This window comes from Manis pentadactyla, chromosome 19 (genome assembly GCF_030020395.1).
Source record: "Manis pentadactyla isolate mManPen7 chromosome 19, mManPen7.hap1, whole genome shotgun sequence".
In the NCBI taxonomy this organism is placed as follows: domain Eukaryota; kingdom Metazoa; phylum Chordata; class Mammalia; order Pholidota; family Manidae; genus Manis; species Manis pentadactyla.
The window spans coordinates 6,375,308-6,398,649 of record NC_080037.1 but is presented as its reverse complement, the minus strand read 5'-3'; the positions used below and the strand labels follow the sequence as shown (position 1 = coordinate 6,398,649).

The following is a 23,342-nucleotide window of genomic DNA, read 5'->3' as shown; positions in this document are numbered from 1 at the left end:
ATGTTTGTCTTCCTCACTGCTAAATGGAACGCTGGAATGTGACATTTGCTCAATTATGCCCATTTTTTATTCAGTATTTATCATTTTCAATGTGACAGGTCTTACCTTAAAAAACAGTCCACTGCCCTTTTGTGAGGTCAGTTTGTAAAGCAAATACGAGCAAGACATTACTCTCCTGGACATCACCCCTGGGTATTATCCCTCACTCTCTGTTCTTAACTCCTTGGCAAGTCACGTAACATTTATTGATCTGAGCATTTTATGGATAATTCACTTTTAATTATTCCAGAATGTCATTTGGCCTCTTGCCTACAAGAGCTGTAGTGCCAGATCTACTCAACAGCTTTGTAAATATGACTAATTCCATTTTCTGAAATAGGATCAAGAGAAAATTGCTGCCCTGCTAAAAGAAAAATTACTTTTTATGGGTTGGAGGCTAATAGTATAACCATAGATGACTTGTTTGTATCCCACTTTATAAATTTATACATCATGATAAATTCTTGGAAATGAAGTGCTTGTTGTAAAATTCATAAGTGGTGCTTTTTGCAGACTTATACATAGTGTATCAGAATTCACTCTGCTGAAGCTTGGTAACGTGCAGCACTGCTTGCAGGCAAGTTTCATTAACATAGGTAAGGACATGTATGTGAGAGTCTGAGATTGCTAATTCAATCTCATTCTTAGCTGAAATCTAAGTCAGTGTTGAGTCATTTAAGATTCTACTTTTTCAAAAATTCTAAAAAATTTATGTTTGTCTTTTAAACACTCAGAATTTGATAACAAGTAGGATTTTTAAAAATCTTAGTTAAGATGCTAATGTAGATGCCACTAAGAAAATGCAATCATGGAAGAGATCTGATAGATTTCAGGAAAAGGTAGAGTAGGAGGGTCCTGAGCTCACCTCCTCCCACTGACACTACACCTAATACAACTCGCTCTGAAAATGACCTGAAGACTAGCAGAATAGAGCTTCCATAGCTAAAGACGTAAAGAGAAGGCCACATCAAGAAGGGTACAGGGACAGAAACAGTCAGAAACCACACCCCTGGCATGGTGACCCACAAGTGGGAGGGATATTACGAGTGAGGAGACATAGCTGACCTACTTCACACACATATACAAACACAAAGAATCAGACAAAATGAGGAGAGTAAGGAAACAAAGAAAAAGACAAAACCTCAAAAAAAAAGAGCTAAACAAAACAGAGATAAGCAGTCTACCTGATAAAGAGTTCAAAGTAATAGTCATAAAGATGCTCACCGAACGTGAGAGAAGAGTGGATGAACCCATGAGAGCATCAACAAAGAAATAGCAATATAAAAAAGAACCAATCAGTGCTGAAGAATACAATAACTGACATGAAAAATACAAGAGAGGGAATCAAGAACAGATGAGAGGATGCAGAAGAACAGACCAGAAATCTGGAAGATAGGGTATTAGAAAGTGCCCAAGCTGAAGAGCAAAGAGAAAAAAGGATGAAAAAAAATGAGGATAGGTTAAGGCACCTTTGTGGTGACATCAAGCACACTAAGATTCTCATTATAGTAATTCCAAAAGAAGAAGAAAGGGGTGGAAAGCTTATAATAGCTGAAAACTTTCTGAACCTAGCAAAGGAAACAGACATCCACGTCTGGGAAGCACAGAGAGCCCTAAACAAGATGAACACAGGAAGGTCTGTACCAAGACACATTATAATTTAAAAGTCGAATATTAAAAATAAATGAGAGAATCTTAAAAACAGCAGAAGAAAAGCAGATAATTACATACAAAACATCCAGTAGCTATCAGCTGATTCTTCAGCAGGAACTTTGCAGGCCGGAAGGGAATGACATGATATATTTAAAGTGCTGAAAGGAAAAAAACCTACAACCAAGAATATTCTACCTGGCAAGGTTATTCAATTGAAGGAGAGAGAAAGAGTTTCCCAGACAAACAAGCTCATCACCACCAAACCAGCCTTATGAGAAACATTAAAGGGACTTCTTTAAGTGGAAAAGACAAGGTCATAATTAGAAGATATTATGAAAGGATAAAAATTCACTGGCAAAAGCAAATATGTAATAAAGGTAGTATCAACCACTTAGAAAGCTAATATGAAGGTTAAAAGACCAAAGTATTAAAATCAATTATTTCATAATTACAAAAATTAGCTAAGAGGCACACAAAATAGGAAGATGTAACTATGACATACATAAAACTTGGAGTGAGGAGTGAAAATGTAGTGCTTCTAAATGTGTTCAAACTTAAGTGACCATCAACTTAATATAGATTGCTTTCTGAGCATTTTATGATTGAAAATCAGCCAAGTTTAATGCCTACTGAGAACTGCTGACAATTGAGTGGAGAAAGCGAAAGCCAGAATGACAAATAATTCTGGATATTGACCCGTGAGCCTGGTCTTCCATTCCCTCCTCCCTGCACTCCTGCCATTTCTCTGAGGGGAAGGGAATCCTCTGACTCTGTGGGACGATCGACTCTCCTGAGGCAGCCTCTTTACCCTGACTCTTGCTTGGCTCAGTTCCCTGAGTGAGGCAGAGGGGACACTTCCCACGCCCTCTATAATCAGCATCTGGGGGGGGCCGTTGCCACACAACCAAGGCCTCATTCATCTATCATTCAAAAAATGTTTCTTGAGTGCCTTTTCTGTGCCAAACACTGGGATTTCAGCAGTCAACAAACATAAAAATGCCTGACCTCAGGGAGCTAACGTTTTAGTGTGATTCTTCCTAGGAGTGTGTCCGAGTTGGATTCAGCTTTAGGAGCAGACAGCTTGTCTGAGAGGCCTCACTAGTTGAAGGGGGCCACGTGACCTGTTTCTGTGCCCTCCTCCGAAAGGCTTTATGCCTGCACAAATGTGGAAGCAGAGATACTTCTGCCTATTAAAAAAAGTGTGCAGAACAGTTGCCGTCAGTAGTATACAAATTGTTTTTCTGCACAAGCACATAGAGACATATAAACTCAGTTTGTTGTTTTGTGGTCTAAAATTGCAATCACACATCATATCTCGTTCATTTTAGCCTATTAGCAGTTGTTTCTAACATTTGAATGAGTTTTTCTGAATATACCTGGTATTGTTTGACTACCATCCCAAAAATATTTTAAGATTCCATTTTGTGAATTAAAAAATATCATAGGCTTTTTAATAGGCTGAGAGCAGTTTGGTAATATCAGGCCTCATTATCCTTTTAAGCTTCCTTCATGCTCTGAAATTCCGACTCGGTGATCCCTTTAGAAGCTGAGCCTGCGCAGCACAATGAGTGGAAATATTGCAGAGAAAGCTGTTTTGATACTCTGAGGAGAATGTGTAATTCCCATACATTGATTTTAAATGCAATTAAAGAGCCACAGTCTTTCAGAGGGAGGAGCGAATTTGGCCAAATAGTAGTAATTGCAGAGGTTAGGTTCTTTTTTTTTTTTTATTGAAGGGTAGTTGACACACAGTATTACATTACATTAGTTTCAGGTGTACAACATAGTGATTCAACATTTATATACATGACAATTCTAGGTACCAGCTATCACCATACCAAGCTGTTACAATATCTTGACTATATTCATTACATCCCGGTTACTTATTATTTTACCATTGGAAGTATGTACTTTTTTTTTTTTTTTTTTTTTTTTTTGTGAGGGCATCTCTCATATTCATTGATCAAATGGTTGTTAACAACAATAAAATTCTGTATAGGGGAGTCAATGCTCAATGCACAATCATTAATCCACCCCAAGCCTAATTTTCGTCAGTCTCCAATCTTCTGAGGCATAACAAACAAGTTCTTACATGGAGAACAAATTCTTACATAGTGAATAAGTTCTTACATGGTGAACAGTACAAGGGCAGCCATCACAGAAACCTTCGGTTTTGCTCATGCATTATGAACTATAAATAGTCAGTTCAAATATGAATACTCATTTGATTTTTATACTTGATTTATATGTGGATAACACATTTCTTTATTATTTTTTTTTTAATAAAATGCTGAAGTGGTAGGTAGATACAAGATAAAGGTAGAAAACATAGTTTAGTGTTGTAAGAGAGCAAATGTAGATGATCAGGTGTGTGCCTGTAGACTATGTGTTAATCCAAGCTAGACCAGGGCAATAAAACATCCACGTATGCAGAAGATTTCTCTCAGGACAGGGGGTTGAGGTTCTAAGCCTCACCTCTGTTGATCCCCAATTTCTCACCAGATGGCCCCCCTGTGACTGTGCCTGTCTTAGGTTGTTCCTCCCATGAGGAATCTTACCCGTCTCTGGCTAACCAGTCATCTTCCGGGGCCATACAGGGAAATTTAAAGTTGGTAAGTGAGAGAGAAGCCTTATTGTTTGAAATGGTTACCTTTTTATTTCTTTGCATATTTATGCCCTGTAGCTTCTATGCACAGCATTTGTCTTGAGGTATCTTTACCACTTGGAAGAATTATGATACTCGGTAAATTTGATATGAGGCACGAATTCTATTTAAGGGTTGTAATTAGGAAGGAAGAAGAAAAGCTATAGAAGTAGCAGGCGGCAGAAAACATGGGAAGATTGATTATTTCTTTGACATATCTTCTTGTAGAGTAACTTCAGCATGTATAGGTTTTAAGCTACTACTTAAATTGCACACACACATTAACATAATAGGAGTACAGTTACATAACCAAAGCATACCTGTAATTACCAGCCATCTCCAGTGAAACCAAGAAAACCAGTTAGGCACCTTAGGCATTTGTGAAAACTTATCTATGATATGGTGGATATTGTCCAACCGAACTTGAACAGTCTGAGAGAAATCAGACAAATTAAAACAACCCATTCCTGGGGAATGTTCACATCCCTTATGTTCTTTTAACAGTAAATAGTCTGTAGTTGTAAGATTTTGGAGCGCTACAATTTGCACTTCTCCTAATTCTTGATTGAGTTCCAACAGTATAGATCCAGTCAAATTTGTTGTTTTACTGTATGCACAGGCCAGCTTGGATATCTCCTTCATTCCCATGGCAAGTCCAGGAGCTGGTGGGATGAGTGCATCTACAGCTGTCGCAGTGCGTGGATCTTTGTTGGGGTTTTTTGATGATCATCTTCTGGCATGAGTCTTCCAGAGAGTGCTGATGTTGGAAGTTCTTTTTCATCAGAGGTTAGGTTCTTAATCTGTCTGCAGAGGATTGTTCCAAGGGTTCTGGATTATGTGGGCAGGTGCTTCTGATCATTGGTTCCATTTTCATGGGTCTCAAATTTCAGACTGTGACACCATAAAAAAGTTTCTAGTACTTGGTGCCAGTGATTTAATTATTAGAAGCAAGTGATTTAATTATTAGAGGCAAGAAAGTTATTAGCCATCCCTAGAGTCGGGTCCCAAACCCCAAGCTAAAACTCCAGACTGTCTTTGAGGCACCAAATCAAGTCCCAGGTCTAGTTCACTGAGCTTTCGGAGTAAATGTTGACTCCAGCCCAGTCTTCTTATGGGTCCTTTTGTTGCTGTGCATACCTGAAGTTCACTTATTCTCAGTTTTAGAGGCACTACTTGAAATGATATAATCAGGGTGTCCATTTGTTGACCTAGAAATTCAGTTTGAGGAAATGAGTAGTAACTTTTTTGGTCACCATCTTTTTGATGATCTTTCAGAAGCTGTTTGAAATCAATGAAGTATAACACTTTCCTTGGATCCAGTGAAAAAAACCACCCACATTTGTGGGCATCATTCTCAGGGAAAGAGTAGGTAGGTCCAGAGAAAAGCAAATCTAATAGCCCTTTAAACAGTTATGGAATTAGCCAGATTTCCTGAAATCATCCTAGGAGACTATCAAAAGCCCTAGAGGAGCTAAACTTGAGAAAAACTGGGAACTTGACCATATAAGCTTAAACCTAAATTTAATAATATAAGCACAGGCTCCTAAATTTCCCAGGGGATAAATAACATGTGATCACCTGTAAAAGAGCCACTGATGGTTATGAATTTAAAATATAAACTTGAGGTTGAAGAGAAGTGACTTTTGGCTGTGTATCAGAGACAGGGTCTTGCTGGGATTGCTTTTGAAATTTGAGGATGTTAGAAATCCTTTGCTGCTACAGCCATTTCTGGAAGTGTCCTCAGGTAGCACTTTTCCAGGTTGGGGCCAAGAGTGGTGGAACTTTCAGAAAGCACAGAATTACCTGATGACGCGACAAGCAAGCTGGAGAGGATAGCCTTCTGAACACCGAGCTTGTGTTCTGTATTTTTCATTGTCTGCTGGGTGCCAGGCACTGTGCTGGCTGTGGGTATGGAGTGGTGAGTGAAACAGAGACTCCCTGACTTCATGGAGCGAGTGGTCTAGTCAGGGAGCCAGATATTACCAAACAGGCGAAGAGGCTGGTGTTCAGTTGCACATCGTGACAAGTGCTGCCAAGGAAAAGGACTGACATGGTTTGGGGATGCTGCTGGGGTTTTGGTGGTAAGAAAAGGCCTTTCTGAGAAAATGCACTTATGTTCTACTAGTATTTTTTTTTTGAAGTGTCATACAATATCCTATTAATTATAGGTGTTTGTCACTGTTCAGTATTTTTAGACATTTTAGAAATGAATCCCCACAGTAAGCCTAGTCACCGTCAGTCACTAGACAAAGCAATTTCAGTATTATTGGTTATATTCCCTATGCTGTATATTACATCTCCATGACCATATTTATAACTGGACGTTTGTACCTCTTAATCCCCCTCACCTATAATCCCTTCCCACTCGTAACCAGCAGTTTGTTCTCTGTATCCGTGCGTGTTTGTGTTTTTTGGATTCTACAGATAAGTGAAGTCATATGGTGTTTGTCTTACTCTGTCTGACTTATTCCACTTAGCATAACACCCTCTGAGTTCATCCATGTTGTCAGAAATGGCAAGATGTCATTTTTTCTTATTGCTGAGTAATATTCCATTGGGTGTATTCTTTGTCTGTTGATGGGCACTCTGGTGGCTTCTGTATCTCCACTTCACTGGGGTTTTCTCTGGGGTTTTATCTTGTTCTCTCACTTGGAACATCTTCCTCTGCCTCCTCATTTTGTTTGACTTTCTGTTTGCTTCTATGAAATGAAACAGCTACCCGCTCTTGTCTTGAAGCAGTGGCCTCGTGTAGGCGTGCCCCTCTGTACGCTGAGTAGCCTGCAGCTTGGCCAGCTGGAGCCGGGGCAGTTTGCACCAGGATCACCTGGTGGCTTGGCTGGAGCTGGAGTGGGCAAGGGCTAGGGGGTCCCAGAGGTCACTGTGCCAGGACTACCTTGGCTAACAGCTGGAGCTGGGGTGGGAGCAGCCAGGGGATACTGGGGCATACTGGACCAGTGTCACCTGTGGGTAGAGCTGGAGCTCGTGTGGGCCAGGTATCCAGGGTGGGAACACTAGGACAGTCCTAGCAGGCCATCTAGAGTGGCTGGACCCGGCCCCTGCCGGCACTAGCAGTGTGGAGGGGAAGGTCAGAAATAGCACTCGTCTGGCGCCTGCAGCCCCACGGAGTCCCAGCAGTTCCCCTCCTGCTCGGCAGATGCCGCAGGGTTAGTAAGTGTATCTGCTTCACTCGTAGTCTAGTTGCCCTTTAAACTGCTGTTTCCCCGCTGTGCCCAGGGTGGGCGAGCCTGCCTGGGCTCCTGTCATTGCCGTGCCCCTGTCCCTGCTGCCCTCCTCTGCGTGGTCTCTCTCGCTTGTTGTGCACAGCTGTTGAGTCAGCCCGGTGCTTCTTCAGGAGAAACTGATCCATGTGTGGGCAGATTCGGTGTGTCCGTGGGGGCGGGTGAGTCAGGGTCTTCTACGCTGCCGTTGTGGTCACGCCCGACCAGTATTTTAAATGTAATGTGCTCTCCCCATACTCTGGTAAGCTGTGTAAAGGAAGAAACCTCATTTTCTTCTGTAATTCCTCACAGTTTAAGGCACTTAGTAAATGTTGACTGACAATTCTAGGATCCATCATATGGTGTCTGTTTTCCTTTAGAAAACTGCACTCGAATTTGTTTACAGAAAATGGAATCTAAGTGCTTGTAAGCATCTGTAACAGTTCCTGGCACATAAGCAGTTGCTCAAATAACTATTTAGTGAATGGGGGAAATTTACCGATTGAGTTTGGTTTCTCAGTTAAAAATGATCTCAGTGATGTGAGGAAAACACAAACCTATTTTGCCTCAGGCCCATGCTTCCTAACTCACGTTCCAACCATTCTTTTCCCAAGAGTGGCACCATCGGGCCCCAGGGCTCCACCTGTCTCTCGCCTGCAGATAACTCCCGGGTGACGGTTCTAGCCCTGTTTCTTCCTGCCAGTCAGTCCGCACTCCTGTGTCCTACTGCTGCTGGTCCTCCACTGAGAAGCCCCCCTGGGATCTCAGACACGCACATGCGAGTGCCCGCTCTGCGGCTGCACGGCTTCCCTGCCCCCCGGAGCCTCCATTCAGAGGTCACCGCCTCAGACAGGCCTCCCTGAGCGCCGCATGTCACACTGCCTGCCCCTCCCCGCCCACCCACACTCATTCCCGAGCACCTCCGTGCTTTATTTTCCCCCTGGCACTCACTTACCCTTCTGGATTCTTTGCGTATTTATTTATTTTCTGTCTCTATTCCTCCACTCTCTCCTTTTATAAGAATTATTCTCTGTGAGGGCAGGGATTTTTTTTTTTTTTTTCTATTTTGTTCACTACCATATCCTCAGTGCCTGGCACATGATAGGAACTCAATAAATGTTTGTTGAATTAATGAATATATGTAATGTTCAGGCATTATGTATCATTATGCTCATATTACACTAGAAGACATTGTGAACAAGTCAGGACGTACTGTCCTGTGAGTGCAACGGCTACAAACTCAAACTGAGAGTGCTTAAATGTAAACTGGTATTAACAGTCACAAATAATAACTGCTACTAGTTACCAGATGGGAACTCAGCTACCAGGAGTGCCTTTGCCATGGGTGATGTGATTTTCTGAAATGATGACCAGTTCTTGGTTGAGTCCAGAAAAATGCAGTATTCCCAGCACAGTGGAGTGTTTGTAAGAATGGATTCTGAAGCCACACTGCGGGGAGCTCCTGTGCTCCCGTCTGCCCTGCGCGGCTCGTCACGTGACGGCTCGGTGCTCGTTTTCTCATCTATAAAATCGGGGATGATGATAATAATAATGATGCTTGACTCAGGGTTGTTACGAGAATTAGGTGAACAGTGTCTAGTGTACAGAAGCACTGTATGTTTGTTAAATAAATAAAATAATTTTAGTTTTATTCCTGGAAATTTAGTGTATATAAAACCCATGTAAAAGTACTTTATATTTAAATATAAATCAGTGAGGTCCTATCTAGAGTAATAACAGTAATAATCAGGGGATTTTTTATCTACATGAATATTTTTTGAGATACAGACAGTAGCTGCATGGGACTGTCCCTGTGCATTGCAGAATGCCCAGCCGCCTGGCCTCTGCCCACTAAGTTCTAGTAGTTCCCTGCAGTCATCGTGGCCACTACAAGTGCCCCCCGTAGGTCGGCGGGTTTTACATACACTGCTTAGGCGCACACTCTTTTTGTGCGTGAAATCATTATAGATCTTCTAACTAGAAAGGCTCTTTCTCATCCAGCTCCCCATTGCTCCTGCCCACAACCCATATACTATTTAACAAATTCTGGTTTGTCTTACAGTTAAACCTGATATCCCTCCCTTCCTGCCTTTGGAGTCTCCCAGCCGGAAATCTCTCTCCGGTCAGAGATATTCTGCTTTTGTTTCTTCCAGCGAAGGGCAGACGTGGTGGCTGCTGGGAGCTCTTCGCTCTTGCATGTGTCCTGCCTCAGTCCTCCAGAGAGGGTCTTCTGATCAGGAGCACGTACTGTAAAGTTTCTGTCACTCACTCACCCAGTGTTGTCCCCGGTGGTGCGGGTGGTGAGGGAGCGGTGCTGGCCCTGTACTCTTCCCCTCACTCCGCCTTCACACATGCCAGGCGGTTCTTAAAGGAGCCAGACCTCTTCTCTGTAAGTATGTCAGCACTACTGAATACAGCGGAACACTTACATATTGGTTATAAAGAGAAAGATCAATATTGGAGTTCTTGTAGGTTTCTTAGAAGCAGCACTTGAATTGGGCCTTATATTGGGATTGATACAAGTTGAGTAAAAAAAGAACAAAAATGGCTGTTTTTTTTAAAAGCAGAGGAAGAAATACTGGCAGAGCTACAGTGCACAGTGTGTGGGAATGGTCAAAACCAGGACTCAGGTTGAACACTGGAGAGGAGATGGGCTAGGCGTAGTGGAGCCAGCTAATGGCCGTTCTGAAATTCACGGCACAAATATGACATTTTATTCACTGTTCACTATAGTCCCATCTTCTTTTCCCTTCTCCTACTTTGTCTCCCTCTTCTTACCATTTTGGGTTTTTTCCCCCTTATTTTTGCATTATTTGTTTTGGTTGAAAGTACGTCTTTCAGGCTGTGAATGGGTAGATTTTTATGTACCTCTCATGCCCCCCACATGCCCACACACACCTCACAACCCCACCAGATTCGGGAACAGATACTGATAGCCTGGCACTGCTTGTCAGCAGCCTGGCTTGCACAGACCAACCTCCTGTTAGGATTCATGTCTGATTCTCAGTAGAAATATGTTTGATCACGTATGCTTGTTTGCAAAGCACTGAAGTCTTGTCACTTCTTAAAATTAAACTTTCTGTAAAATTTGTGGATATTGAATTCTGTCGGTGGCCATGGTTCAGGTATGTGTGTCAGTCATCCTCCAGCCGACAGCCTCCTGGCAGGCCGTTCTCGACTCGGTCATTGTGCCTTTGATGCAGGCTGTCCAGAATTCCACACTGCCTGGACTTTTTCCACCTCAGGCGTCCAGGCCCTTTTTCTTGCTTCCTCGGCGCTTCTGAGCATTCAGAATCACATTTTAGTGCCCACGTTTGAAGCTGTTCATCTCCTTTCCTTTTTACTTGCCTGATTCATTTTGAATTTGAAGTATTCCTATTTTACACCTTTTTCCTGATCAGATCAGTGTTTCATCTGTTTGCTTCAGAAGGCCCAGAACATCACATTATTCCTATCAGTGTGCAGCACCCAAATGTTTGCCCATAGGAGAGGGAGCGGGAACCTTTGATATTTCCGCCTCATGCCATTCCCTGTGGTCCTTTTTTCCCCAGATAGTCTCGGTCTTCCTGCGCTAAGTGTGGCAGACGCAGCTTAGCAGTCTTTTCGCCTGACTCAGCTCTCCCAGCCCCTAACTGACGCTCGCCATGCTCCCTCCTGTCAGAAAACCCACGAGCTGTGATGTTTCCCTCTCACTGGGCGCTTCACTTTGGCGGTGGAGACCAGCCCGAATGCAGTCGTGCCGTCTGTCCTCACCCCTCCCACCCTGCCTGTGACTCCGTCGGAGGCCTTTCCGCCCCTCCTGCCTGAGCCCCCGGAGTCTCCCAGTTCTCGTCTCTCCAGTTGGAACTGCTCTGATATCTTTTATTCAAACTGACGTGCATATAATAGGCAACAACTGAAAATGCTGTCCTTTCCGGGGTGGTTGATTATTAACTGGACTCGAAGCCTGAAAGTAAAGGATAGTAGGAGTTTCATCTGCCCTTTTGAGAGTAGTTTTGGAGCCTGTCTGCCGCTCCTGGGAGCATTCCATGCGGCAGATGCCGACAGCCAGTGGAGGGGGCCTGCGAAGATCACGGGTTACCATGAGCTATTTCCCAATCTGTCCTCCCTTAATTAAAATGATTGGAACCTCATCAGAAATGAGGAGACCACTCACTCACGAACTAGGGCAGCTAGTACTGAAACATCTGAAGAACTCTTCTGTGAGGTCACACAGAGAGGGCAGAAGAATATTGCTGTGGCCCCTTCAACGGCTTTTTTGGGGTGTTGGGTACCTTGGGACCTGTAATGGCATTTCGCTTCAAACCCTAAAATAGCTAACTTGTCATGCAGAAGAGGCTTCCCGTGGGCAGCTTTAGACGCTCACATCTGATCTGGTAGACTTCTAGTAATGCGGATCGTTTCCTTGGACCAGAAGCCATTATCCTCAGAAAGGAGTGAAGGACAGAGCCCATTTTAAAGCCCCCTAGACCATTCCTGTCCCAAGTCTCCTGATTGGGCTTAAAATAGCAATGCCTTTTTAGCCGTGACAGGGGCTCCCAGGTTTTGGAATCAGGTCATAGCTTTAATTTACCCTCGAAGCTTCTGAACTTAAATCCCCAGGTTTTCCATCTCTTCTCAATATTTAAAGTATTAAAGAACTCCAGCTATCAGTTTGAACCACAGCAAGGACACAGGCTCTGATGACTTCTGCAGGCGGTTTGGGCTGGGAGAGAACGTAGTCTTGATCTTAAACTGTCATCTGGATTCTGAGTTAATCCAGGAAAGCAGTAAAAATTACTAATGTGTATTACAGCGCTAATACATATGTTTTCCATTATTTGGTCATGCGTGCCCCTGTGTGTGCGTGCACACATGCGCGCGCACACACACACAGTCTTTCAGGTTTTGTTTTTAACGGGGAGGGACCACAGTTCCAAGAGGAAATGACTGGTGTGACACCTGCAGTCTGAACCCAGTCACATGCCCTGAATGAAATGACTCCAAATACGTTTGGACGTTGTCTTTCTTCTGTCTTCTGCTTTTTGGAAAACACGTGGATAGGAAACACTGGCTGACTCATAGGCATTCAGAGGTAATTCTCTAAAGATAAGCAAGATGGTCACTTAGGACTTTCCTGAACTCTCCGCTTCCCATGGACACACCAAATCTATGACTACATATGGATCATTTTCCTCAGAAAAGGATCTGAAAACGAGATGAACTGCTTCTCCACAACAAAGGGTGAAAAGGACACAGCAAGAACTGGTAGGAGAGGCAAAGGCCCGGTCTCACCAAGATGCCAGCTCTTGGCGTGGCAGCACCGGGAGGAGGGGTCTTGCCAGTCCAGAACTTCTCCTGTATCAGGCACCCTAACCCCTGGGATCCAGACAGGTGAGCCCTAAAAACATCTGGTTTAGAGACCCAACAGGGCTGAAAGGGACCCAAATGCTACGGGAAACAGAGATTCCCATTTTGAAGGGCTCACGTGTGGTCTCAGTTACCCTGAGACCTGGTGGGAAAAAAAGCAGTTTGAAAGGCACCTACTGTATGTGGAGGGATTCGTTGCTCATCCCAAAGCATCTGCTGGGGGGGCAGGGGACAGTTGAGACTCTTTCCAGGGACAGAGGATAGCAGACAGCCAAGATGCCAGCACACAGGCGGGTCAGCTCAGAAGCGGCACCGTCCGCCAATCGGCTAAGACAGGCGGGGCAACAGTCACAGCACCACCCCACTGCCCTGCAGGAGCCAGAGCACAGCCCATGGCAGCACTCCCCTGCTGCCTGGCAGGGGCAGGCGAGCGTGGGCGGCTGCAGCATTCCCCCACTCCCAGCCTAGACCTGGCACACGGGCACAGGCGAGGTGCTGTCTACCACAGTCCTGAAACCCACACATGTCAAGACCTTTCCCACTGCCTCCTGGGGCCCTGTGGGTGCACCTCACCTGCTGGGCTCTCTGGCTGCCCCGCTAAAGACAACAGGTGCATGCAGTCCGCACCGAGGGCACCCCTGATCACCTGGCCCTTGTGGGTGAGGGGGCTGGCATTCCTGAGCGCCAAAGGAAGGTACCAGTTGGGAGAACAGTTCTTGGCAAGACAGTACCCCCTCCCCCGCCAGGCACTTCACAGACAACAGAATGAAAACCCCGGTCTTCCTGTGAAAAAGGCCTACTTTTGGAGCTTTGGGCTAAGGGATAAGATTCATGTTTCCCACATACCGGAAAGCTAAGTTGCTCCTAGGAGGCCTAAGCAGGGAAACCCCATCCTTGCGTACCCCTGTGGCCTCACCGCAGCTTGATGGGACTGCCCAGAAAGGGGCCTATATGATCATCTGGAGCCCCAGTTTATGCAGCTGTCACCCAGGGGACACTCCCAGATTTCCTGGTGTAGGCAAACAGGGATTATGATCGTGGCCCCAGATAGGCTGTCCTGTTTCTTAGAAACAAACATAGAAAGCAAAACAAAATGGGACAGAGGGAGGTGTTCCAAACACAAGAACAAGATTAAATCCTCAGAGATAAAAAAAAAAAGAAAGAAAGAAAAAAAAATATTAATGGAATAGAGATGAGGAATTTGCCCTGATAAAGAGTTCAAAGTAGTGGTCATAAAGATGCTCACCAAACTTGAGAGAAGAGTGGATGACTACAGTGAAAACTTCAACAAAGAGACAGAAAATACGAGAGTACCAAACAGAAGTCACAGAGCTGAAGAATACAAAAACTGAACTGGAAAATACACCAGAGTAGTTCAACAACAGGCTGCATTAAACAGAAGAACAACCAGTGAGCCAGAAGAGAAAATAGTGGGCAGGAGCAAAAAGAAAAAGAATTTTTTTAAATGAAGATAATGTCAAAGGACCTACGGGACAACATCAAGCAGAATAACATTCATAGGATAGTCCAGCATTCACAAATTAATCAACATGATATACCACATTACCAAATGAAAGATAAAAGTCATTCGATTGATTATCTCAATAGATTTAGAAAAGTGACAAACTTCATTCATTCATGACAGAAACTCAGCAAAGTGGGTATACAGGGAATGTACCTTACATAATAAAGGCTGTATGTGACAAATCCACAGCTGACATCATACTCGATGGTGAAAAGATGAAAGCTTTTCCCCTAAGATCAGGAACAAGAGAAGGATGCCCACTTTTATTCAGCATAGTATGGGAAGTCCTAGCCACAGCCATTCAGCAAGAAAAAGAAAGAAAAGGCATATGAATTGGAAAGGAAGGGTCAAATAAAACTGTCACTGTTTGCAGATGACATGATAGTACAGATAACCCTAAAGACTACCAACACACTGTTAAAACTAATACATGGATTCAGTAAAGTTGCGGGATAACAAAATTAATATACAAAAATCTATGAGAGCAATCAGAAAAACAATGCCATCTACAGTTGCATCAAAAGGAATAAAATAACCTAGGAATAAATTTAACGAAGGAGGTGAAAGACATACACACTACAAACTATAAGACTTTAATTAAAGAAATGCAAGAAGACACAAAGAAATGGAAAGATATTCTGTGCTCATGGGTTGGAAGAATGAATATTGTAAAGTATCCATACTACCCAAAACAATCTACAAATTCAGTGCGGTCCCAATCGAAATATGTGGGTCCGAGATGGTGGCGTAGGAAGAGCCCAAGCCCACTTCCTGTCACTTTCACATCACAGCAGCAGCAGCTCTTTTTCATCTCTAGTAATGCTGGCAAAGAAGGAAATTAGTTTCAACTGAAATAAGAGATTGATAAGACTTGTAATTAGAAATTCATCAATGGAGATTACTTTAAAAATCAAAACAAAACCAACCAGTAGAAATGGAGGAATGGTGTCTTCCATTAGTTTTAAAATAGAGCATATCATCTGTTCAAGGTATTTAAAGACCTCATTGAGAATCTGATGCAGCTCCTCTCCAGAAAAGTGCACATACAGGTAAAACTGCATGCAATTTCAGGGAGCTTCAGGACTCCCTGAAGTCTATGCATCAGGCCCTAATATAAACACCCAGGATCAGATGATTTCCACAGATCTTACACAGCCTCCTAAGTGACAGGTTTCATGGCTCAGTCCTCCCAAACATAACAGTGGAATCTGAAGATCAAGTGTCAAACTTTGGACTTTCTTCCTCTAGATTTATGATACTTAGTATGCACGGTGTTAAAGTTAGGAAAAAACAGAATAGAAAGACCTCTACTTTTAAATTCAAGTTTTTGTCCTAGAGAAGCCACATGTTTAATTTTTAAAATGACTGACTGGCTCTATCTCCTGTTCATAAAAGCAGGCACAGGACTAGGCCTTCACTAGCAGCCTGTCTTCCCAGCCCCCTTGCCCAGACACGACAGTGGAAGCCAAGAGGCCACACAGACCCCCCAGCATTCTTCTAAGTTCACACATCTTCTAACTGTATTGCTGCGAATGTCCAGCTGGACTTGAAAAGTATTACCTATTTGTAATTCATCAGTTTTATGCCGAGGTTTCATTAACTACGAGTTAGAAAATGACCACCCAGAATCATAAATCAGGAAGTAATTTGGCCTTCCCTAAAACGAAGAGCTTTCATTCTCTTAGGAAGAATGGAGTGTAGTGCGGTCTGTGTAGTAAACTCATGATAGTAAGTTACCCTATACACATCAACCAGGGCTTTATATGGTTTTCCTGTCCCTTTTTGCAAAAATCCTTTAGTTTACCTGCAAGTCCCTTCAATCCCAAATTGCAAATATACCTGGAAGTAAGAACTCTGGAATTGAAGATCGCCCTAGTAGGGAAGGGCAGTGACAGTGATCTCTGCGACAGAGCATCGTTGTCAGATGTCTCTCACTTTTTTTGGTCTTTATTCTACTTTATGTTCTTAAGGCAAACCCTTAAATTCGTAGTTGAAAATGTCTTGATGAAATCAGAAATGTTACTGATGAATAGGAGCCAAGCAGTCCTGGCCAAGGTCTCCTTACCATTCACATGACATGATCCTTTTGACAAACATCCCTTCCCGCTGTTGAAAGGGAGGGGGAGAGCTTCACTATTGCTGCCTCTACGCCTCACTACGATCTCCTGTTCCAGTTGCCCCAGTCACGGGGATACTGCATGGAAAACATACAGGGCACGGAATGTCTGTAGACAGGGGCTCTGCAGTGTTAGCTCTGACCGTGGCCCCAGTGCTTACCGAGCCAGCAGAGGTTGTTTGGGAGCTAGAATTGGGGAGAAGACAGGCCATCTCTGCACACGCCCGGCTGTAGCTCTGCCTGGTGAGGTCCCTGTGTACCCTTGAAAATGTATCGACAGTTCACACCTTAGAGCTCACGATGTCTTTTCGGGATTGGAGCTCCAGCAGAATTGTACGTTCTGTTGAATATTTATTCCTTGTATATGTTCTTCTCTGCAGAGAACGTGATCAATGGACAAGATTATGAAGTGATGATGCAGATTGACTGTCAGGTGATGGACACCAGGATCCTCCACATCAAAAGCTCCTCCGTTCCTCCTTACCTCCGAGATCAGCAGAGGAACCAAACCAACACCTTCTTTGGTTCCCCTCCAGCAGCCCCGGAGGCAGCGCACGTTGTCAGCACCATCCCCGAGTCACTACAGTAGCGCCCGGGGCTGCATCGGAAAACTAAGAGTGGGACCTTGCCTCGCCGCGGAGCAGGTGAGGAATGCTGCTTTCTGCCTCCTCGGTGGCGAGCACTGCCCCGCAACAGAATCAGGGGACAGAGAGAAAAAAAGAAGCTGCTCTATTTTCCACCATCTGCCCACCTACTTGGAAAGCACTGAAATCAGAAACAAGGGGAACAGCATTTCTCCAGCGGCAGATCCGGCCCTGCACCCTTGAGCGTTGCCTGGTGTAGATTTTTTTCTGTACCTTTCTAAATGTATTCCCTCTGTTTGTTTTGTGTTTAAGTAATCTTCTTTCAAGTAAGATCCACTTCCCCTCTTCTGCCATTTCAGTTATTGATACAGTAAAGGGATTTTTATTTATGGCTATGCAGCACTCAGATGCATCCACGGATGAGAGTCCCCATCAGTTTAATGAAGACCCGTTGTGGATATTGTACCTGTAGGAAAAGAGATTCCAAAAACAGGGCAGCCAGAAAGGTATCCCCAAGAGTCAAAACAATTTAGAGCTTTAGGTGAGAGGGAAAATCCCCATTTGATAAAGTTTATGTTGACTTGGGATTCGCAGTTCACATCTGACCCTACACATGGCAACTGCCTCGGGGTTCAGGGTGGGTAGCAAATCTGAGAAAAGGAAATGGAAGAGAAGGGTCGGTGGGGGGCCTCTGACAGAGGAGTGGCTCCCCCAGGACATGCGTTCGCAGCCCCGAGTTTGGTGCGACTGCCCTTTAAGATGAAAGCCGCAGCTGCCATTTGTCGGGCGGACTCTGCGCTGCTGAGCATTGGCCTCCTCGTTCCCCATCAGCTGCAGATCGTCCAGGAGCGCAGGACAAATCCTTCATTTTATCGTGACCCCCTCCCGCCCTTCACACCTGTCAGTGTGGTGACACGAGGTGCAGCAAAGGAACACCTGGTGGCTTTAGACTAAGCAAACGAGAGCTTTTTCCTCTAGAGGATTGACAAGTATTTATTCCTTAATACTATGCAGACAGGCAGGCTTGGGGTCCTGCTAGGGAATGCATCCCATAATACGGCAATAATTTTCAGTCTCCCCAGTAAAAAGGCATGTGAAAGGACTAACTATTTGTCTTCCTATGGTTAAAAAAAAAAAAACCCTTCTGTGTTCATTTCTACTTTACTGTCCTTTCACTCCGCTTTTCTCCCTGGTGTCCACCTTCAGTCCCGTCCTCCCGCTCCTCCCATGGAGCTTCGGTTTCTCGGGGGAACGGACCGCGAACGTGGCCGCCCCCCGCACAGGCCTGCCTGTCAGATGTCTTCCCTCCCGCTCACACTGTCAGCCTCTTGCTCCAGAGGCTGGTAAGGGAAGGAGGCATTGTCTCAACTCCTCCAGAATTACCTGCAGCCAGTTGGCTTTCTGCCCGTGAAATTAGGCTCCTAAATGATCTTGAAGAATCATGAGCACTTGGAACTCCCCGGCTAGGACGCCCCTGCACCCAAGCCTATTCCACGCTGTCTGGGGAAACCAGCCGCACTTTCGTGAGGGGCAGAAGGGCCCTGTGGCTCTCTTACCTGGGAAGTGTCTGTCAGGCGTCTTGGGACCCGCGCGTGCACACCGTGGTACGTCAGCGCAGCTCTCCCCGTGCTTTGGCTGTCCGGGGAGATTTCCAGACAAGAGCCGTTTTCCCTGGGGACCATTCTTCCTTCTAATGGGTGCCGAGGAACGGAAGACCCTTGGGCTGCAGGGCATCTTCTCACGGACTATCTTCTGGCCCTGTTCTTTCCCACCCTGTCCTGTGACTTAGCCAAACGAGCGACGGTGACTGACCACGTGGCTGTTCCCGAGCTGCTGGTTTCTGGGGGGAGCTGCCGTCGCTGTCTGGCGGATACAGGCACAGAAAGCCTGCCCGGTTGCACATGGTGGTGCCTCCCCACCTTTGCACTGACTCGCAGAAGGACAAACCGCCACCTAGCTGCTATTTTAGCACTTTGCTTTTACTTTATTCCCTCCACTCCTGCTTTTCCTGGGCCCATTGGACCAACTCGGCAGACGGCAACTGTGTTTCGTGAGCTCACCTTCCTGCCTTTCTTCCCGGTGGAAATGTAGGGGACAGTTAGGAAGGAGTCGTGACCAAAGAGCACACAGGTGTTAGCGGGACACTCCTGGTGTGAGGTAGGGCGCCTGCAAAGGAACAGCCAGAAGCAGTCTGGGAGCCTGGCCTGTTCACCAGAGCTGACTCTTCAGCTCCTTTTCCTGAATTGATCTTTTTGAGATGAAGAACAGGATTCTCCTCAGGCTAATGTTTGGGGAAATGAGTGAAAAGCAGGCTACTGACCCCTGCAAAGAAGCTTCTGCTCATTGATTGCTGTCAAAGCCATTATTAGTCCGCAGGACAGCAGTTGTGGTTATGTTAACATGTCCGCCAACACAAGCCCTCAGGAACTGGGAAGGTGCTCTGCCTGATTAATAAATTAAGCTTGTGTTTTGGCCTAGTTTTGGGGGGAATGAGATTGCATTTGGGAATTGCAGCCAGGAATTATGGGAGATACATACGTGAGCATGTATCTATACCCATATATATATTTTTTAATTGATTAAGTTTTTAAATGGTTTTTGCAAGCTTGTGAGAAAATCAGGTAAATTCACAGGAGGCAATTCTCCATTATTCCAATGACTTTGTGCTGCTGTTAATACTGTCCTGGGACGTAAAGGTGGAGACGCTGGTAACGGTGTGCCCACCTGGTTACAGGTCCCAGGCTGTTTGGCTTAATGGAAGTGCATGTTCCCTCGTGCTGACCCCTGAATCACGCCAGGAGCTTCTTCCTGTGGGATCCACTCACGCAGCAGAACACGGACAGCGCCATGACAGGGGCCTCTTTCTGAGGTTAGGGCTCGGCAGAGGATCATCTTGAAATGAATGTACTGTTTGCCATGCTTGTAGTTTGGAAACTTTACACTAGATTATTGGGTGGGGTTGTCTTTTCCTAAGTAAGAAAAAATCGCGCATGCTTTTACAGAAAGCACAGAGCATCTCCTGATTTTTCTGTAATTGACTACAAGCTCTCGCACAAAGCTGGCATTTCTTTGCCTTTGCTCGTTAGCAAGAAGTAGACACAGAGGTATTTGAAAGCAGTTATGTTATGAGTCATTCTGGATTGTTCTGAATAAATATCACTAAGAAACAGACTAGGAACTTGGGATTCAAACAGATTTTTCTATCATTTTTAAAGAGACAACACTGTCATGATCAAACCTTCCTGGCGGGAGTCCCCTCCTTGCCGTGTACCGCAGCCGTGAGGGCGGTGACACTGGGGAGACTCGGCCGCTCTGCCGTTGGAGTGATTAAAACCAGAGGACTCTCAAGCTCCTTGTGGCTTTTGCACTGTCTTCTGATTCTTGCCATTTTACTAAGCTCAGGTTGTGAAACTTGACAGAAAAATATCACAGGGAAAATTATGTCATTTGACTTTTTAACACATTGAAAAATTTCAAAGCAACTTCGTCTTTCAACTGCCTAATAGAAGTGATTGCTTTACTAATGAGCCAGAGTAAGATTCTGTGACCCTTCGATCTGACCTCATGGAAATTTTCCGCTCACAAAAGCCCTCTTTCCCCTACGCACTGGCGCGCCCGCTCGGCTGCCGGCAGCAGATCCACAGGACCTGAGCGTCCAGTGAGACTTTCTTACTGTTGTCTGTTCATACAGGTCAACCCCTCAAACAAGATTGCTTAATGCCAAAATTGACAAACACTTGTTACCACCTATGGACCCCTCTTTCTTTATCAAGAGGTTATATTTGCCAGTCCTAAGTCATTTTAATTTACAGAAATTAGGATCTTTGCTGCTAATATGAATACTAACTATAACTTTTACCTTAAAAACAAGAATAAAGCCTAAGAAAAATTGAAGTGTAAGGAATTTTCATTCCTACCCCTAAAAACATTTGGGATGGGGCAGTTCCTGTTCCCCACCCCAAAGGGCTTGTGGTTGATTTTTAATTTTCTAGGAAACAGAATACTGGACTACCCAGAAAGATGTTGCTGGGGTCCAGGTAGAATTACGCACAGGAAACAAATGCAATTTTCTTCTACCTGAAAAAAGAAATCAGTGTATGTCCTGTTAATTTATGTTTTTAATGACTAGGCTTAAAGTTTATTTTGGATAAGACTAGAACTTTCAGCAATTTATGCTAATATCTGTGTTGTCTGTCAGTATTTATGAAAAGAAGGACAAAGGTAACTTGATCAGGATGTTTGGTCCTGCGTGTGAGCCGTGTTGTGGCTAGCTAGCCACGATCAGGCAGTGGACACCGTGCTCGACATTCTGGTTTGCTGACTTTAAGCATTAGAGATTCAGCCACGTTTAAAGACTTGTTATATAAGGCTGAGGAACCAAGCAGTCAGTGAGTCATAGTTTTTCATTTGCCAAGGTCAACAAACAGCACACACTCTTGCTGCTTGCCCCCAGTGAAGTCGGTGGCCATTCGTTTAATAAACAGACCCGGAGGCTTGGCATCCACACACACCCCCAGTACAGTAATCCCCGATAGAGATGAGCAGGCTGCCTTTCACCTTAAATGCATTTTGGAACACATTGACTCACAGTCCTGATTTCTAGATCAGTCATCTGGATAAGAGATGGTGGGGAAACAGAACCTCAGGTGAAACCTGTCGGCACTCCTGCTCTGCGAGATTGTGCTCCCATTCTGTTCTCATCCTTCTGGCAATTCACGCTGAGACCAGCAGTGCTTCACCCGTGGGCCATCGGGACCTGAGGCGGGGGTGTTGGAGAGGCCATTTCACCAAGATTTTCCTTCTAAGGTTGTATCCATGCTAAACTAGAATGGGTTAAAGATGAGGAGGAGAGATGTACCATTCTCTCCTTTAATATTTATGTTGGCTTACAATACATAAACACTGACAAGAGACACTTACATGCTTTCAAGCAACTCTTTATAATGCAATACTTGTTCTTTGTCTAAAATTCAAATTAAAAATGTTATAAATTTGTTTTGTTCTGTATCTAGATAGAAAAGAGGCCCCAAATGAGTCTTCAGTGTTAAGTGATGAGTAATAAGGGATGCCTAAAATGGGTTTGTGGCAGGTTGCTGTTTAGATAAAGCAACTGAACTCTTCCATTCTTCTCCCAGCTTGGTTAAGTAAAAGTTTCCTTTATTGTGTCCAAATACTTGAACTACAGTGTTACTAAGGGAAAAAAAATATCTAAAATCTTACACTTTGCCCTACATCAGAAAACTGGGTTACTCAATCACACCAAAAGCCTCTTCCCAATTTGGAATGACGTTGTCACCGTGCGTGCATGAAACTGGTCACTACAGACTGCCAGCAAGGACCCACCCAGGAGTAACTAATGCAGGCGTTTGCTGAGCACCCAGTGTGTGTCTCAGACACTGCTTTGAAATCACTCTTATTTCAATCATCCCTGCAACCCATTTCCTAAGCTGGTTACAGAACTAGTAAAGTACAGCCAGTGTTTGCATCCAGGCAGTTTAACTCCAGTGTAGTGGATTCTTAACCACTATGTTGTTCCACCTTCCCAAGACTGAAATTCAGCATATGTTCCTATAAAAGAGCTCATGATCCCCTTGTGGAGCCAGACATAAAGGTACAAATTTACAATAAGATCAGCATTCTCGGAGACAAAACTACATTTGTGTCTGAAGATACTTTAATATATTTCTTTAGAAAGTGAGACCCAAGTCTACTTTTCTGCAGAGAAAGTTAGCAGACATTGGAGGGTCGGGTGCTGAGCAGCAGAAAAGAGAAAGTGGGACCAAACCACATGGCTTGGTTGCTGGATGTGATGGAGTGAAATATACTCTCGATTTTAGACACTGAGCGGCCACTTGGCTTCCTGGAGCAGAATCATAGGACTGGAACCTCCAGAGAGGGGACTCGAGAAGACTTCCTAGTGGCAGGAGGACAAACAGACTTTTACAAATGTTGGTACTAAAATGTAAACCCTCTTCATTATCCCAAATCTTCAATAACAGCCTGTTGCACACACAGCTTTATATCAGTGTTGTTTGGGGAATGAAAGAATGGGAGTAGGATTCAGTGGGTGCAAATGAAGAAAAAAAAGCATACAGGCTATAAAGCAAGATAATTCATAAACTGAAAACTCAGAGAACTGGGGTAGGTAGAAAAATCTAACTCCCTCCCCAGCCAAGGGACCCCACCATGAAATCCTTATGGGATTGTCCCCTGG

At 44.5% G+C, this 23,342-nt stretch overlaps 1 protein-coding gene across 2 annotated transcripts in view; it reads left to right on the top strand.

Moving 5' to 3' along the window:
* The window catches only part of ATF6 (activating transcription factor 6), a 196,023-nt gene extending 173,901 nt beyond the window's left edge, over positions 1-22,122 (top strand). Inside the window, exon 17 of one of the 2 annotated variants that reach the window (XM_036922831.2) lies at positions 16,925-22,122. In XM_036922831.2, the coding sequence (XP_036778726.2) occupies positions 16,925-16,952 (28 nt within the window). In that variant the 3' untranslated portion in view covers positions 16,953-22,122. The remainder of the gene's footprint in view (positions 1-16,924) is intronic. The other variant, XM_036922830.2, reaches the window with a different exon arrangement.
* The last annotated feature ends 1,220 nt before the right edge of the window (positions 22,123-23,342 follow it).